This window comes from Rhinoraja longicauda, chromosome 31 (genome assembly GCF_053455715.1).
Source record: "Rhinoraja longicauda isolate Sanriku21f chromosome 31, sRhiLon1.1, whole genome shotgun sequence".
Classification (NCBI taxonomy): Eukaryota; Metazoa; Chordata; class Chondrichthyes; order Rajiformes; family Arhynchobatidae; genus Rhinoraja; species Rhinoraja longicauda.
In genome coordinates, this window is record NC_135983.1 from 28199056 (window position 1) to 28213945 (window position 14890).

Below are 14890 nucleotides of genomic sequence, written 5' to 3' on the forward strand. Positions count from 1 at the left end.
GGGGTGTGAGGAGGCTTTGTGGATGCTGGTGGCTTTTCTGAGGCATCATGTGTTGCAGATGTCCTCCAAGGCTGGTAGCTGTGTTCCAATAGTCTTCTGAGCTCTATGGACTACACGCTGAAGAGCTCTCCTCTCTGCCTCCGATTACAATCGAGCCATTCACAGTGTAGAGATACATGATGAGGGAATAACGTTTAGTGCAAGGTAAAGCCAGCAAAGTCTGATCAAAGATAGTCCGAGGGTCATCAATGAGGTAGATGGTAAGTGAGCACTGCTCTCTGGTTGTGGTAGGATGGTTCAGTTGCCTGATAACCGCTGGGAGGAAACTCTCCCTGAATCTGGAGGTGTGCGTTTTCATGCTTCAGAACACTGTGGGCAGGGAAGCATTGTTCCAGCATGCTGATCTGCCGTATCAGATTTCATGGGTCACCTTGACCACTTGTTGTTTGTATGTTATGTTTGGGATGTCCAGTGCACTCAAGCACTAAATTGTTAGCATATGGATTTTGTCAGTCATTGCTTTTCCATTGAGATTCATAAAAATGTTAGAACTTAAAAATAGAAATAGGAATAGGGCAATCAATCTCTTCTGCCCAAGATAGACACAAAATGCTGGAGTAACTCAGCGGGTCAGGCAGCATCTCTTGAGAGAAGGAATGGGTGACGTTTCGCGTGATGTGTGTATGTCTCTGGAGTGTTAGAAACAATTAGACAGGTACATGGATAGGACAGGTTTGGAGAGATATGGGCCAAACGCAGGCAGGTGGGACTACTGTAGATGAGGTATGTTGGTCGGTGTGGGCAAATTGGGCTGAACCAGTACATGCTGTTTGACTGTGTGATTATATTAACAATGCCAAGGATTTGTGAATGGATAGAGCCATAGAGAGCCATAGAGTGATACAGTGTGGAAACAGGCCCTTTGGCCCAACTTGCCCACACCGGCCAACATGGCCCTGCTGCACTAGTCCCACCTGCCAGCATTTGCCCATATCCTTCCAAACCTGTCCTATCCATGTACCTGTCTAACTGTTTCTTAAAGATTGGGATAGTCCCAGCCTCAACTACCTCCTCTGGCAGCTTGTTCCATACACCCACCACCCTCTGTGTGAAAAAGTTACCACTCAGATTCCTATTAAATCTTTTGCCTTCACCTTAAACCTATGTCCTCTGGTCCTCAATTCACCAACTCTGGGCAAAAGACTCTGTTTATCTACCCGATCTATTCCTCTCATGATTTAATACACCTGTATAAGATCACCCCTCATCCTCCTGCGCTCCAGGGCGTCGAGTCCCATCCTGCTCAACCTCTCCCTACAGCTCAGACTAGTCTAGGCAACACCCTCGTAAAAATGAACTGCAATATTGCCAGCCATCAAGACATGGGGAGTTTCACTAGTAAACTGACGTTAATGTCAAACGGGAAGATGAGAGGAACGAACACGAGATGAAGCACATCCCACTGAGGTTTACATGAATGCAAAGGATCATACGGAATAGGGGTAGAATTAGGCCATTCGGCCCATCAAGTCCACATGGCTGATCTATCTCTCCCTCCTAACCCCATTCTCCTTCCTTCTCCCCATAACCCCTGACACCCGCACTAATCAAAATCTATCTATCTCTACCTTCAAAATACCCACTGACTTGGCCTCCACAGCCTTCTGTGGCAAAGAATTCCACAGATTCACCACCCCCTGATGAAAGAAATTTCGCCTCACCTCTTTCCTAAAAGAACGTCTTTTAATTCTGAGGCTATGACCTCTAGTCCCAGACTCTCCCACTAATGGAAACATCCTCTCCACATCCACTCTATCCAGGCCTTTCACTATTCTGTACGTTTCAATGAGGTCCCCCCTCATTCTTCTAAACTCCAGTGAGTACAGGCCCACTGCCGACAAACGCTCATCATATGCTAACCTACTCATTCCTGGGATCATTCCTGTAAACCTCCTCTGGACCCTCTCCAGAGCCAGCACATCCTTCCTCAGATATGGGGCCCAAAACTGCTCACGATATTCCAAATGTGGCCTGACCAGCGCCTTATAGAGCCTCAACATTACATCCCTGTTTTTACACACAAGCCCTCTTGAAATAAATGCTGGCATTGAGTTTGCTTTTGATTAGAGTTTGGACCGATTGTGCATTGCATCCGATCGATCAGCATAGGTTTACTAGGTTAATTCCCGGAATGGCGGGACTGTCATATGTTGAAAGACTGGAGCGACTAGGCTTGTATACACTGGAATTTAGAAGGATGAGAGGAGATGTTATCGAAACGTATAAGATTATTAAGGGGTTGGACACGTTAGAGGCAGGAACCATGTTTCCAATGTTGGGGGAGTCCAGAACAAGGGGCCACAGTTTAAGAATAAGAGGTAGGCCATTTAGAACGGAGATGAGGAAAATCTTTTTCAGTCAGAGAGTTGTGAATCTGTGGTATTCTCTGCCTCAGAAGGCAGTGGAGGCCAATACTCTAAATGCATTCAAGAGAGAGCTAGATAGAGCTCTTAAGGATAGCGGAGTCAGAGGGTATGGGGAGAAGGCAGGAATGGGGTACTGATTGAGAATGATCAGCCATGATCACATTGAATGGCGGTGCTGGCTCGAAGGGCCGAATGGCCTCCTCCTGCACCTATTGTCTATTGTCTATTGGCTATCATGTCCCACAGTAATGGTGCGCACACAAAACTGCCTGGGGCAGATTCTCTCCCTGTCGCTGCAATATTCACCCTCTCAGAATTCACACTTATTGAGCAGGCATGGCATTTGGGGAATTACCAACACTTTGCCAGCGTGTCATATCAACACTAGGGATACAATACAATACAATACAATATATCTTTATTGTCATTGTACTCAGGGGTACAACGAGATTGGGAATGCGCCTCCCAAACGATGCAATAGTTTAATTAATTTAGACAACAGCAACCCAACGAAACAATTGTAACAGTTTTAGACAGGGTAAAGTGCAAGTTGATCTATGCGTTGTGACCATCCGGCTCAGCAGGACCGGTTCATAGCAGCTATGGCCCTGGGGATGAAGCTGTTCCTGAGTCTGGAGGTGCGGGCGTAGAAGGCCTTGTATCGTCTGCCCGATGGAAGGAGTTCGAACAGACTGTTGCAGGGGTGTGAAGAGTCTTTGTGGATGCTGGTGGCTTTTCTGAGGCATCGTGTGTTGTAGATGCCCTCCAAGTCTGGTAGCTGTGTTCTGATAGCCCTCTGAGCTCTATGGACTACCCGCTGTAGAGCTTTCCTTTCTGCCTCCATGCAGCTGAGATACCACACAGGGATGCCATGTGTTAGGATGCTCTCTATGGTGCAGCGGTAGAAGGTCGTCAGCAGCTGTTGGGGTAGACCAGACCTTTTCAGTGTTCTTAGGTAGAACAGTCTTTGTTGTGCCTTCTTGACCAGCGCAGCAGTGTTATTGGACCATGTTAGGTCCTCCGAAATGTGAGTGCCCAGAAACTTGAAGCTGGACACTCTCTCCACACTGTCCCCGTTGATAGAGATCGGGGCATATTCCCCGTTATGTGACCTACGGAAGTTGATGATCAGCTCCTTGGTCTTGGTGGTATTTTGGCTTCTGATCGCTGTAGCCACCCTCCCTGGTTGAGTCACTATTTTTAGAAATGTAATTCACAGTATAATCCACAGGACAATAGACATTTAGTTGAATGAAAAATGGGTTTGGTAAATTGCGGGTGGGAGTAGTATAGGAGAGGTTGCAGTGTACAAACAAACAAAGAGGGCGGCACGGTGGCGCAGCGGTAGAGTTGCTGCCTCACAGCGCCAGAGACCCGGGTTCCATCCCGACTAGGGGTGCTCTCTGTGCGGAGTTTGTACCTTCTCCCCGTGACAGCGTGGGTTTTCTCCGGGTGCTCCGGTTTCCTCCCACACTCCAAAGACGTACAGGTTTGTGGGTGAATTGGTTTCTGTAAATTGTACATTGTCTCTGGTGTGTAGGATAGTATTAGTGTGTGTGATTGCTGGTCAGCCCAGACTCGGTGGGCCGAAGAGCCTTTTGTTCCCACGCTGTGTATCTAAAATCTAAAGTCTAACTGCAGATGCTGGTTAATATACAAATGGACACAAAGTGCTGGAGTAACTCAATGGGTAAGTCAACATCCATGGATAGGTGACATTTCGGGTCAAGACCCTTCTTCAGACTCGCGTTTTAGATTGAGACCTTTCTTCATACTGCAGTAGTTGGGTTGGATACACCAACAGTTTCTTTGTGAGTGTCAATATGAAAAATGGGCCCATGGTTCACCTTGACACGGTTGATAAGGTTGTGAAACTTACAATATTGTTCTAATAGTGTGTGGCCCATCAATAGGTGAGCAGGTCCCAGTCTTTTTCTTCTTGCGTATGGCGTGCACAGCCTAAAGTTGTAGGCCAAGGGTAGACATCCAGGCCAGGGCCACAGGTTCCATTTAAGTACCTGTTTAATGCTTCCCCAAAGTCTGAAAGATGTTGGGCTCAATATGACACCAACATCATCTAAAATACCATGAGATGCACAAATGCCTGAGTCAATGAAGGTAGACGCCAAATGTTGGAGTAACTCAGCGGGACACTGATGTGAGGCAAGACATTGATGAGTCAAATGACAATTTCTCACCTTTGACTTTCTCAATGAGCTAATGGTAACCCACTTTGGTCCATTGGGGTCTGAAGAAGGGTCTCGACCCGGAATGTTACCCATTCCTTCTATCCAATGATGCTGCCTGTCCCGCTGAGTTACTCCAGCATTTTGTATCTTTCTTCAGTGTAAACCAGCATCTGCAGTTCCTTCCTACACATTCAGTCCACTGTTGGCTGTGGGCTAGGTGATAAGGACATACACACAACAAAACTGTAGACAATGAAACTGTCCGTGATAACTCGTTATCACCTATTCCCACAGCCAACAATGGACCAAATGTGTGGGAAGGAACTGCAGATGCTGATTTACACCGAAGATGGATACAAAATGCTGGAAGGTATTTATTCACAAAATGCTGGAGTAACTCAGCAGGTCAGGCAGCATCTCGGAAGAGAAGGAATGGGTGACGTTTCGGGTCTGAAGAAGGGTCTCGACCCGAAATGTCACCCATTCCTTCTCTCCTGAGATGCTGCCTGACCTGCTGAGTTACTCCAGCATTTTGTGAATTGTTATGTTCAACACGGCATAAAGATAAAGTACACTCACACGTTAGTTGCCTGAATCACACCAGCCTTTATTTACCCAGCATTCCTAGCTCAAGGAACGCCCACTCATTAACATGGCACATGAATATGCATGAATACATTACACTGCTCTCCCTTTTTTTAAGTATTAAATCCAAGTACTCAGTTACAATTTTGGTATTGTGATACTTGATTTACATCAATACTTTTAACCATATTTACAAATTTAACCTAGTTACTGGTTTGCGGTTCCTGCCTGATCGTTTAACAGTAACAGGTGCAACAGGCATAACAGATGTACGTGTAGACTCAACTGTTGGCTTGTTTGGCTCTATGTTAGTACGCTGACCTTGACTAGAGAAGTCTGTCCCTTTATCTGTACTCACTGAATTTTGTGTATCAACCACAATAGTCTTTTCTAACTCACTTTCAGATGAATACTCAGGGATTAGGAATTCATGCAGTTTTCGGTTCGTCTTTGGCTGGAATCATTTGATCCACATGAACACTTTTGATTTTGTCTCCAACATCCACTAAGTATCTTTTTGTTCCACACACTTCCACTATTTTCCCAACATCCCATTTGTCTCGACTGGACTTGTTGGGAGGACTGAGCACACGAACTTGCTCATCTGGCTTGAAGTTCCTCTCCTTTTTGTGGAAGTCAAAGTGGTGTTTTTGACTTAACTGTTTTTGCTCAACTCTCGAGGCCAAATTGGGTTGAACTAGACTTAGGCGTATTCTTAGCCTTCTCTTCATCAACAGTTCTGCAGGTGAATAACCCGTAGTTGTGTGTGGTGAAGTTCTGTACTTCAGCAAGAAACTAGCCAAACGATGTTTCATGCTGAGCTTTGAACTACCCTGCAAAACCTGTTTCTTGAGAGCCTCTTTGACTACTCTAACAGACCTTTCCGCCGCCCCATTGGAGGCTGGATGGTATGGAGGAACAAGTGTGTGTTTTACCCCGTTACGCTGCATGAACTGTTTGAACTGTTCTGAACGAAACTGAGGTCCGTTATCAGAAACAAGTTCTTCTGGTAAACCATGACATGCAAAAATTGATCTCAATTCGTCTATGGTACGCTCAGCAGTAGTGCTTGACCCCATATGCTTAGCCTCAATCCATTTGGAATGACTATCTACTCGCACCAGAAAATTATCATTACCCTTTTCACAAAAGTCTACGTGAACTCTGTGAAACGGTCTACTTGGCCATGACCAGGGTTGCAGTGGTGTTTTTGGTGGTTTACTGCGGCAATCTTGACACACGCTACATTTGCTCACCAGTGACTCAATGTCACTGTCTATACCAGGCCAATACACAAAACTTCTAGCAATTGACTTCATGCTAACTATGCCAGGATGTTCGGCATGAAGTTCGTACATAATCTTGTTTCTTAAAGACTCTGGTACAACCACTCTATAACCCCACTTTATGCATCCCTGCTCGCATGATAATTCGTGTCGTCGATTATAGAAAGGCTTCAGTTCCGAGTTTGATCCACTCTCGACTTCAGTCCAACCATTCAATGTCTGTTCATAAACACTCTTCAGCACAGTGTCCTTCACTGTTTCAGCTGCAATTTCTGTTGCAGTCACTGGAAAGTCTTCATCTACGACTTGCAGTGTGTAGATTGAGTTCTCGCTTCCCACATCAGAGTTCTCATGGGGCAATTGGGACAACGCATCTGCGACTGCATTGCATTTGGAGCTTCTGTACTCCACCTTGTAGTCATACTGGGACAACAGAATTGCCCAGCGCTGCATCCTTGATGCCGCCATGGAAGGTATAGCTGACTTGGGACCCAGTATCGTGAGTAGTGGTTTGTGATCAGTCACAAGGGTGAATGGTCTGCCAAGAAGAAACTGGTGGAATTTCTTGATTCCGAACACAATGCTGAGTGCTTCCTTCTCTATCTGTGCATAGTTGCGCTCACTTGGTGATAGGGTGCGGGAGGCAAAAGCAATAGGCTTTTCCTGTCCGTCATCCATTACGTGGCAAATCACTGCACCTACACCATAACTTGAAGCATCACAAGCAAGTTTCATCTCGCGCGTCGTGTCGTAGTGAACAAGGAGTTTGTCACTTGTCAGGTTTTTCTTGCAGATGTCGTATGCATGTTGTTGTTCCTTTCCCCACATCCAATTCTCATCCTTTTGTAACAGATGATGTAGTGGCTTTAGCACGGTTGCTAAATCTGGAAGGAATCGTGCATAGAATTGCACCATCCCAAGGAATGATCGTAGCTCTGTCACATTGTTGGGCGTTGGAGCATTCACAATTGCTTCAATTTTCTCCTTCACAGGGCGCAGTCCGTTGGAATCTACTTTGAGTCCAAGGTAGATCACCTCTGATTGTGCAAATGCACATTTGCTCTTTCGTAATTTTACGTTGTGGCAGTTCAATCGTGTGAGAACTTGCTCGAGTATCTCCAGATGTTCTTCCATGCCCACTGTGAATATCAGTAGATCATCCTGGTTGCACACACATTTCGGAATGCCTTGCAACATTTTGTCCATGACGGACTGAAAGATTTTCGGGGAAGATTTCACACCATAGGGCAGCTTTGTGTATGAATACAAGCCCTTATGTGTGTTGATGGTCAAGCACTGCTGACTTTCTTTGTCAACATTGAGTTGGGCATAAGCATGAGACAAATCCAGCTTAGTGAAGACTCTTGCTCCGCTAAGTTCTGCGTACAGATCCTGCGAGGTTGGCAAAGGATACTGTTCGTCATCAACAACTTGGTTGATTGTGACTTTGTAGTCACCGCATAGTCGAACAGTTTTGTCAGCCTTAAGCACAGCCACAACTGGCGTTGCCCAGTTGCTCTGGTCTGTCTTCACGAGTACTCCATTCCGCTCCAACCTGTTGAGTTCTTCCTCCACTTGTTGCTTTAGCGCATATGGTACCGGTCTTGGTCGATAATATACAGGTGTCGCATCTTGCTGCAGTCGAATGTGTGCAGAGTATCCTGTTATTCCCGTGTAACTGTCAGCAAATATTTCAGCGTGTTTGCTAACGACATTTTCAAGACGTGATTTGGACACATCAATGCTGAAAATGTTCTTCCAGTCTAATTTTATTTTACGCAGCCAATCCTTTCCAAGGAGGGTCGGTTTATTTCTGTAGCTGGCCACTATGATGGGCAGTGTTACTGACTGTCCATTACACTGAACTTTACAATTCATTTGTCCGCACGTCTCCAAGGCTTCGCCGGAGTAGGTTCTCAACTTGACCTTACTCTTGGACAATGGTGTCTGTGAGAACTTTGTTTCGTACAGGTCTCTGCTCATGACCGAACAGTCAGCTGCCGTGTCAATGCACATATCAATTAACTGTTCATTAACCAATAGTTTAATTCGAAAGTCCTTGTCTTGGCTGGTTGTAGGCTTATTGACATCAGTTGCATGAATGATGTACAACCCAAGTTCATTGTCATCCGGGTTCATCTCTAAGTTGTGAACTCCTTTCTGGTGTTGTCGTGTGTTTCCCACTGTAAGCTTGGCCCGACATGCTGAGGCGATATGGCCTTTCTTCTGGCAGTTATAGCACTTAGCTGTTTTGAACTGACAGGATTGGGATGGGTGATTACCGTTGCAACGATAACAACTGGCTGCACTCGGCTCCCCGCCATATTTCGGTTTCAGTTTGGCCCTAGGCGCTGCTTTGTGAGTATACACGGCCACTGCAGTATGTGGTGAACGAAACTCGCGAGCATTCTTTGATGCCATCTCCATCGTAGTAGCAATCTTGCATGCTATCTCAAACGTAAGATCAGGAGTGCTCATGAGTCTGGACTGAATTCGTTCGTCCACTAGACCACAAACAAATCTGTCGCGTAGTGCGCGTTCAAGAAAGGCTCCAAAGTTACAGTGCAACGTTAAGTTTTTCAAGGCAACAATGTACTCACTGATTGTCTCGTTTTGCTTCTGGTTTCTCATGCCGAATTTGTAGCTTTCTGCAATTTCCAGAGGCTCTGGGTTGAAGTGCTCCTCCAACTTCTTTATAATGTCACAGAATGGCACATCTTTTGCCTTTATGGGCACAAGGATATTCACAAGTGTGCCGTACACTTCAGGTCCGATCACCGTGAGCAGAATCGCTTTCATGCGTTCACGAACGGCCCTGTTTGTTTCAGCCACTACCTCTCCTTCACCACTGGTCTCTGTGATGTTGTTTGCCATGAAGAACATGTTTGCTCTCTCCATATAGGAGCTGAACGGCTCTCTACTTTTGTCAAAGATGCCCAGGCTTCCGATATAGCCCGTGGACGCCGCCATTTTGTCCCTCTCTTTTTTTTTTAAACAAAGGGATGAGGAGAGTTTTTTTTTCTTTGCACAAGCTCAGATTTCCTGCCTGTTCTGGTGTAGCAAAGCACCTAAAACTTAGCAGTACAAAAGCTATGCAAAACAAACTCAGTCTCCTCCACAATCCCGTCCTCCCACTTTGGTCCATTGGGGTCTGAAGAAGGGTCTCGACCCGGAATGTTACCCATTCCTTCTATCCAATGATGCTGCCTGTCCCGCTGAGTTACTCCAGCATTTTGTATCTTTCTTCAGTGTAAACCAGCATCTGCAGTTCCTTCCTACACATTCAGTCCACTGTTGGCTGTGGGCTAGGTGATAAGGACATACACACAACGAAACTGTAGACAATGAAACTGTCCGTGATAACTCGTTATCACCTATTCCCACAGCCAACAATGGACCAAATGTGTGGGAAGGAACTGCAGATGCTGATTTACACCGAAGATGGATACAAAATGCTGGAAGGTATTTATTCACAAAATGCTGGAGTAACTCAGCAGGTCAGGCAGCATCTCGGAAGAGAAGGAATGGGTGACGTTTCGGGTCTGAAGAAGGGTCTCGACCCGAAATGTCACCCATTCCTTCTCTCCTGAGATGCTGCCTGACCTGCTGAGTTACTCCAGCATTTTGTGAATAAATACCTTCGAGTTGTACCAGCATCTGCAGTTATTTTCTTATACAAAATGCTGGAGTAACTCAGGCTTAACCTTTCCTTGATCTTTGTTACTTTTTTCATATCTTCCGTTCATTTGTTCTATGTGCCATCTGTATCTCTCGTTTCCCTCTCCCCTGACTCTCAATCTGAAGAAGGGTCTCGACCCGAAACGTCACGCGTTCCTTTTTCTCCAGAGATGCTGCCTGTCCCTCTGAGTTACTCCAGGTTCTTGTGTCTGTCTTCAGTGTAAACCAGCATCTGCAGATCCTCTCTACACAGTTAGCCCACTTTAGCTTCTTGGAAACCTCCCCACCATTGAAGCCTGATGCTGTGGTCCTAGTTGGCCCTCTAGTGGTGCCAGTAACATTACAATACTGTATTTACTGAGGGTCATTTTGTCAAGTCGGGTTGAGTTCATTGTGCTGGATGGGACTGCAGATGCTGGTTTAAACCGAAGGTAGGAACACAAAGCTGGAGTAACTCAACGGGACAGGCAGCATCTCTGGAGAGAAGGAATGGGTGAGGTTTCAGGTCGAGAAGAAGGGTCTCGACCCAAAACATCATCCATTCCTTCTCTCCAGAGGTGCTGCCTGTCCCGCTGAGTTACTCCGGCATTTTGTGTCAATCCTTGTACATTGTCTTAGTTTAGATTTTAGTTTTGGAGATACTACGTGGAAACAGGTCCTTTGACCCACCGAGTCCACCCTGACCCACCGAGTCCACCCTGACCCACCGAGTCCACCCTGACCCACCGAGTCCACCCTGACCCACCGAGTCCACCCCAACCATTGATCACCCCCGCACTAGTTCTACGTTAACCCACTTCTGCATCCTACACATTAGTGGCAATTCACAGAAGCCAACTAACCGACAAACCTGCACGTCTTTGGGATGCAGAAGAAAAACTGGAGCAGCTGAAGAAAACCCACGCAGGTCTCGGGGAGAACGTACAAACTCCGTACAGATAGGACCGGTAGTCAGGATCGAACCTGGCGCTGTGGCGCTGTGAGGCAGCAACTCTACCACTTTGCAAGTATGCACAGGTTTGGTGAGTTACAGGTAGGGTTGCCAACTTTCTCACTCCCAAACAAGGGACCAAAGGTGACGTCACCGCCCCGCGCCCCACGTAACCTCATCCAGCCAGCGGCCATGTGCTCCACCAATGGCGGCCGCCCGGGTCGGGAGCTGGGTTGCTATGCAACCTCCGTTAGGCGGTGTCCGGGCCTCTGGGCCTACAGCGGTCCCCAGGCCTACAGTGTCCGGGCCTGCAGTGTCCGGGCCTACAGTGTCCGGGCCTACAGTGTCCGGGCCTACAGTGTCCGGGCCTGCAGTGTCCAGGCCTACAGTGTCCGGGCCTACAGTGCCCGGGCCTACAGTGCCCGGGCCTGCAGTGTCCGGGCCTACAGTGTCCGGGCCTACAGTGTCCGGGCCTGCAGTGCCCGGGCCTGCAGTGTCCGGGCCTACAGTGTCCGGGCCTACAGTGTCCGGGCCTACAGTGTCCGGGCCTACAGTGTCCGGGCCTGCAGTGTCCGGGCCTACAGCGCCCCCCGGGGCCTAATACGGGACAAACCAATTTAGCCCAAAGTACGGGATGTCCCGGCTAATACGGGACAGTTGGCAACCCTAGTTACAGGTACAATGAAAATCTTGCACGCATCAACATTGCAGACACATAGACCCAGACAACACACAAAACGTAAGTCATGAATAAATTATACAGTTTCCCTCTCCCCTCCCTCTCAGTCTGAAGAAGGGAATCGACCCGAAACGTCACCTATTCCTTCTCTCCAGAGATGCTGACTGACTCGCTGAGTTACTCCAGCACTTTGTGTCTGTCTTCGGTTTAAACCAGCATCTGCAGTTCCTTCCTACATATCCCCGGGTTACAAATGGGATTTGGTTTTACAAACATCCATAAGTTGATTTTGTCCTTATACATCTCAGTGCACATGACAATAAGAAACCATAACAATAATGATAACAACCATGACAATAAAGATATATTGTATTGCATTGTATTGCATTGCTAATAGGTCAAAACTAATGGTTCAATGGTACTCTATTGTGTATCCATGTACAGTTAAAGTCATAGACTCATACAGCGTAGAAACAGGCCCTTCGGCCCAACTTGCCCACACCGACCAACATGTCCCAGCTACACTAGAGTCCCACCTGTCTGCGTTTGGTCCACATCCCTCCAAACCTGTCCTATCCACGTACCTGTCTAATTGTTTCTTAAACATTGCAATAGTCCCTGCCTCAACTACCTCCTCTGGCAGCACGTTTGGAGATTAGTTGGCTTCGGTAAAGAGTGCAAATTGTCCCTAGTGTGTAGGGTAGTGTGAGTGTGCAGGGGTCGCTGTTTGGCACGGGCTCGGTGGGCCGAAGGGCATGTTTCCGCGCTGTATCTCTAAACTAAACAATGCAGCCAAGGACTGCAGTATTGCAGTTACATCTGAGGCCCAGTAGATGGTGCATTTGTTCTGGCAAAACTTGCAGAACAAATCGATATGGAAGAGTTGCCTTTAGTCAGAGGGCGGTGAATGTGTGGAATTCATTGCCACAGAAGGCTGTGGAGGCCACTTCAGTGGATACTTTTAAGGCAGAGATAGATAGATTCTTGATTAGCACGCGTGCCAGGGGTTATGGGGAGAAGGCAGGAGAATGGGGTTAGGAGGGAGAGATAGATCAGCCATGATTGAATGGTGGAGTAGACTGGATGGGCCGAATGGCCTAATTCTACTCCTATCACTTATGACCTTATGAAGGGGCTCACGTTGTCGACCTCCCTCCCCGTGGTGAGCCCTGTCAACTGACCTCAGTCAGGTGAACGACCTCAAACAGAGACACCAGAAGCAGAAGCAGCTTCATAACTTCTGTTGCCCCAAACGCAAGAAGACCTTATGAAACCTTCGGCAGGATCTCAGGGGAGAACTACAAGTGGAAGTTTGGGTAAAGATATGACCAACACAGGAATAAGTGTGGAGGAGAATTTTGGAGGATATTGCCAGGACTCCAATGAGGTGAGATTGGATAGACTCGAGTATGGATAGAGCAGTCTGAGGGGAGATAAAAGGGATTGCAGAGGCTGGAATCATCAATAGACAATAGACAATAGGTGCAGGAGGAGGCCATTCGGCCCTTCGAGCCTGTACGCACCGCCATTCAATGTGATCATGGCTGATCATTCTCAATCAGTACCCCGTTCCTGCCTCCTCCCCATACCCCCTGACTATCCTTAAGTGGGTATGGTGGGTACGAACATTCACTAGGCTGTTGCTCGGACCTGAGGCAGTGAGCTATAGGGAGAGGATGAGCAGGCTCGGACTTTATTCCGGAGCACAGGAGGATAAGGGGTGACCTTCTAGAGGTGTATAAGGTCATGAGGACAAATGCACAGAATATCTTACCCAGAGATGGGGAACCCAGAGGACATAGGTTACAGGTGAGAGGGGCAAAATTTAATGCAAACCTGAGGGGCACCTTTTTCACTCAGAGGGAGGTGGGGACATGGAGTGAGGTGCCAGAGGGGGCGGTTTGGGCAGGTGCAATGACAACATTTAAAAGACACTTGGAGAGCGACGTGGATAGGAAGGTTTAGAGGGATATTGGCAAAACACGGGCGGGTGAGACTAGCGAAGTGGGACATCTTGGTTGGCCTGGTCGCTTTGGGTCGAAGGGCCTGTTTTGGTGCTGCATGACTCTATGACGACAGGAATGAAGACCAAGGAATAAATCATAATCGGGACTATCATATGGTGAAAGACTGGAGCGACTAGGCTTGTGTACACTGGAATTTAGAAGGATGAGAGGAGATCTTAGCGAAACCTATAAGATTATTAAGGGGTTGGACACGTTAGAGGCAGGAAACATGTTCCCAATGTTTGGGGAGTCCAGAACAAGGGGCCACAGTTTAAGAATAAGGGGTAGGCCATTTAGAACGGAGATGAGGAAAAACTTTTTCAGTCAGATAGTTGTGAATCTGTGGAATTCTCTGCCTCAGAAGGCAGTGGAGGCCAATTCTCTGAATGCATTCAAGAGAGAGCTAGATAGAGCTCTTAAGGATAGCGGAGTCAGGGGGTATGGGGAGAAGGCAGGAACGGGGTACTGATTGAGAATGATCAGCCATGATCACATTGAATGGCGGTGCTGGCTCGAAGGGCCGAATGGCCTCCTCCTGCACCTATTGTCTATTGTCTAAATCAGCATGGGTAGAAAATTGACAAAATACCATGACACAAAGTGAGGTGGTGAAACGTTGTTGTTCTTCAGACTGGAGCAAACAACATCTGATGTTTCCAAGGGCTGGTAACCATTGCTTTTCTTCATTTATACATCATATTTGTGACTTGCACGTGTCGTGTCTACAGAGCACAATTTCCAAATTTGCAGCTCCAACAAAAGCACATAAGAGACGAGTACAATTTTGCAGATTCGGGGAATCAACGAATCTGAGGTTACACAGGAAAGTGATGTTGAGATTACACGTATAAATTCTAGCATTACATCCCTGCTTTTAATATTCTAGACCTCACTAAATCAATGCTAGCATTGTAGTTGCATTCCTTACTACCAAATCGACCTTGCAAATTAACTTTTTGGGTATCCTGTGTCAGCACTCCCAAGTCCCAAGTTCCTTTGCACCTACCCACGACGACAATGCTCCTATTAAACACTACAACCTCCAAATAACCTCTCAACTACATAGAATGTTTTTTGTCTTTTTGCACTATTATTGTTGGCTTTGAATGT

The 14890-nt window shown here is 47.0% G+C and overlaps 1 protein-coding gene across 1 annotated transcript in view; it reads left to right on the forward strand.

Annotated features, from left to right (window-relative positions):
- Positions 1 to 13098: 13098 nt before the first annotated feature.
- Positions 13099 to 14890, forward strand: part of LOC144608444 (NMDA receptor synaptonuclear signaling and neuronal migration factor-like) — a 40883-nt gene continuing 39091 nt past the window's right edge. Inside the window, 2 exon segments of the mRNA XM_078426218.1 lie at positions 13099 to 13161; positions 14571 to 14625. Coding sequence (XP_078282344.1) covers positions 13099 to 13161; positions 14571 to 14625 — 118 coding nt within the window.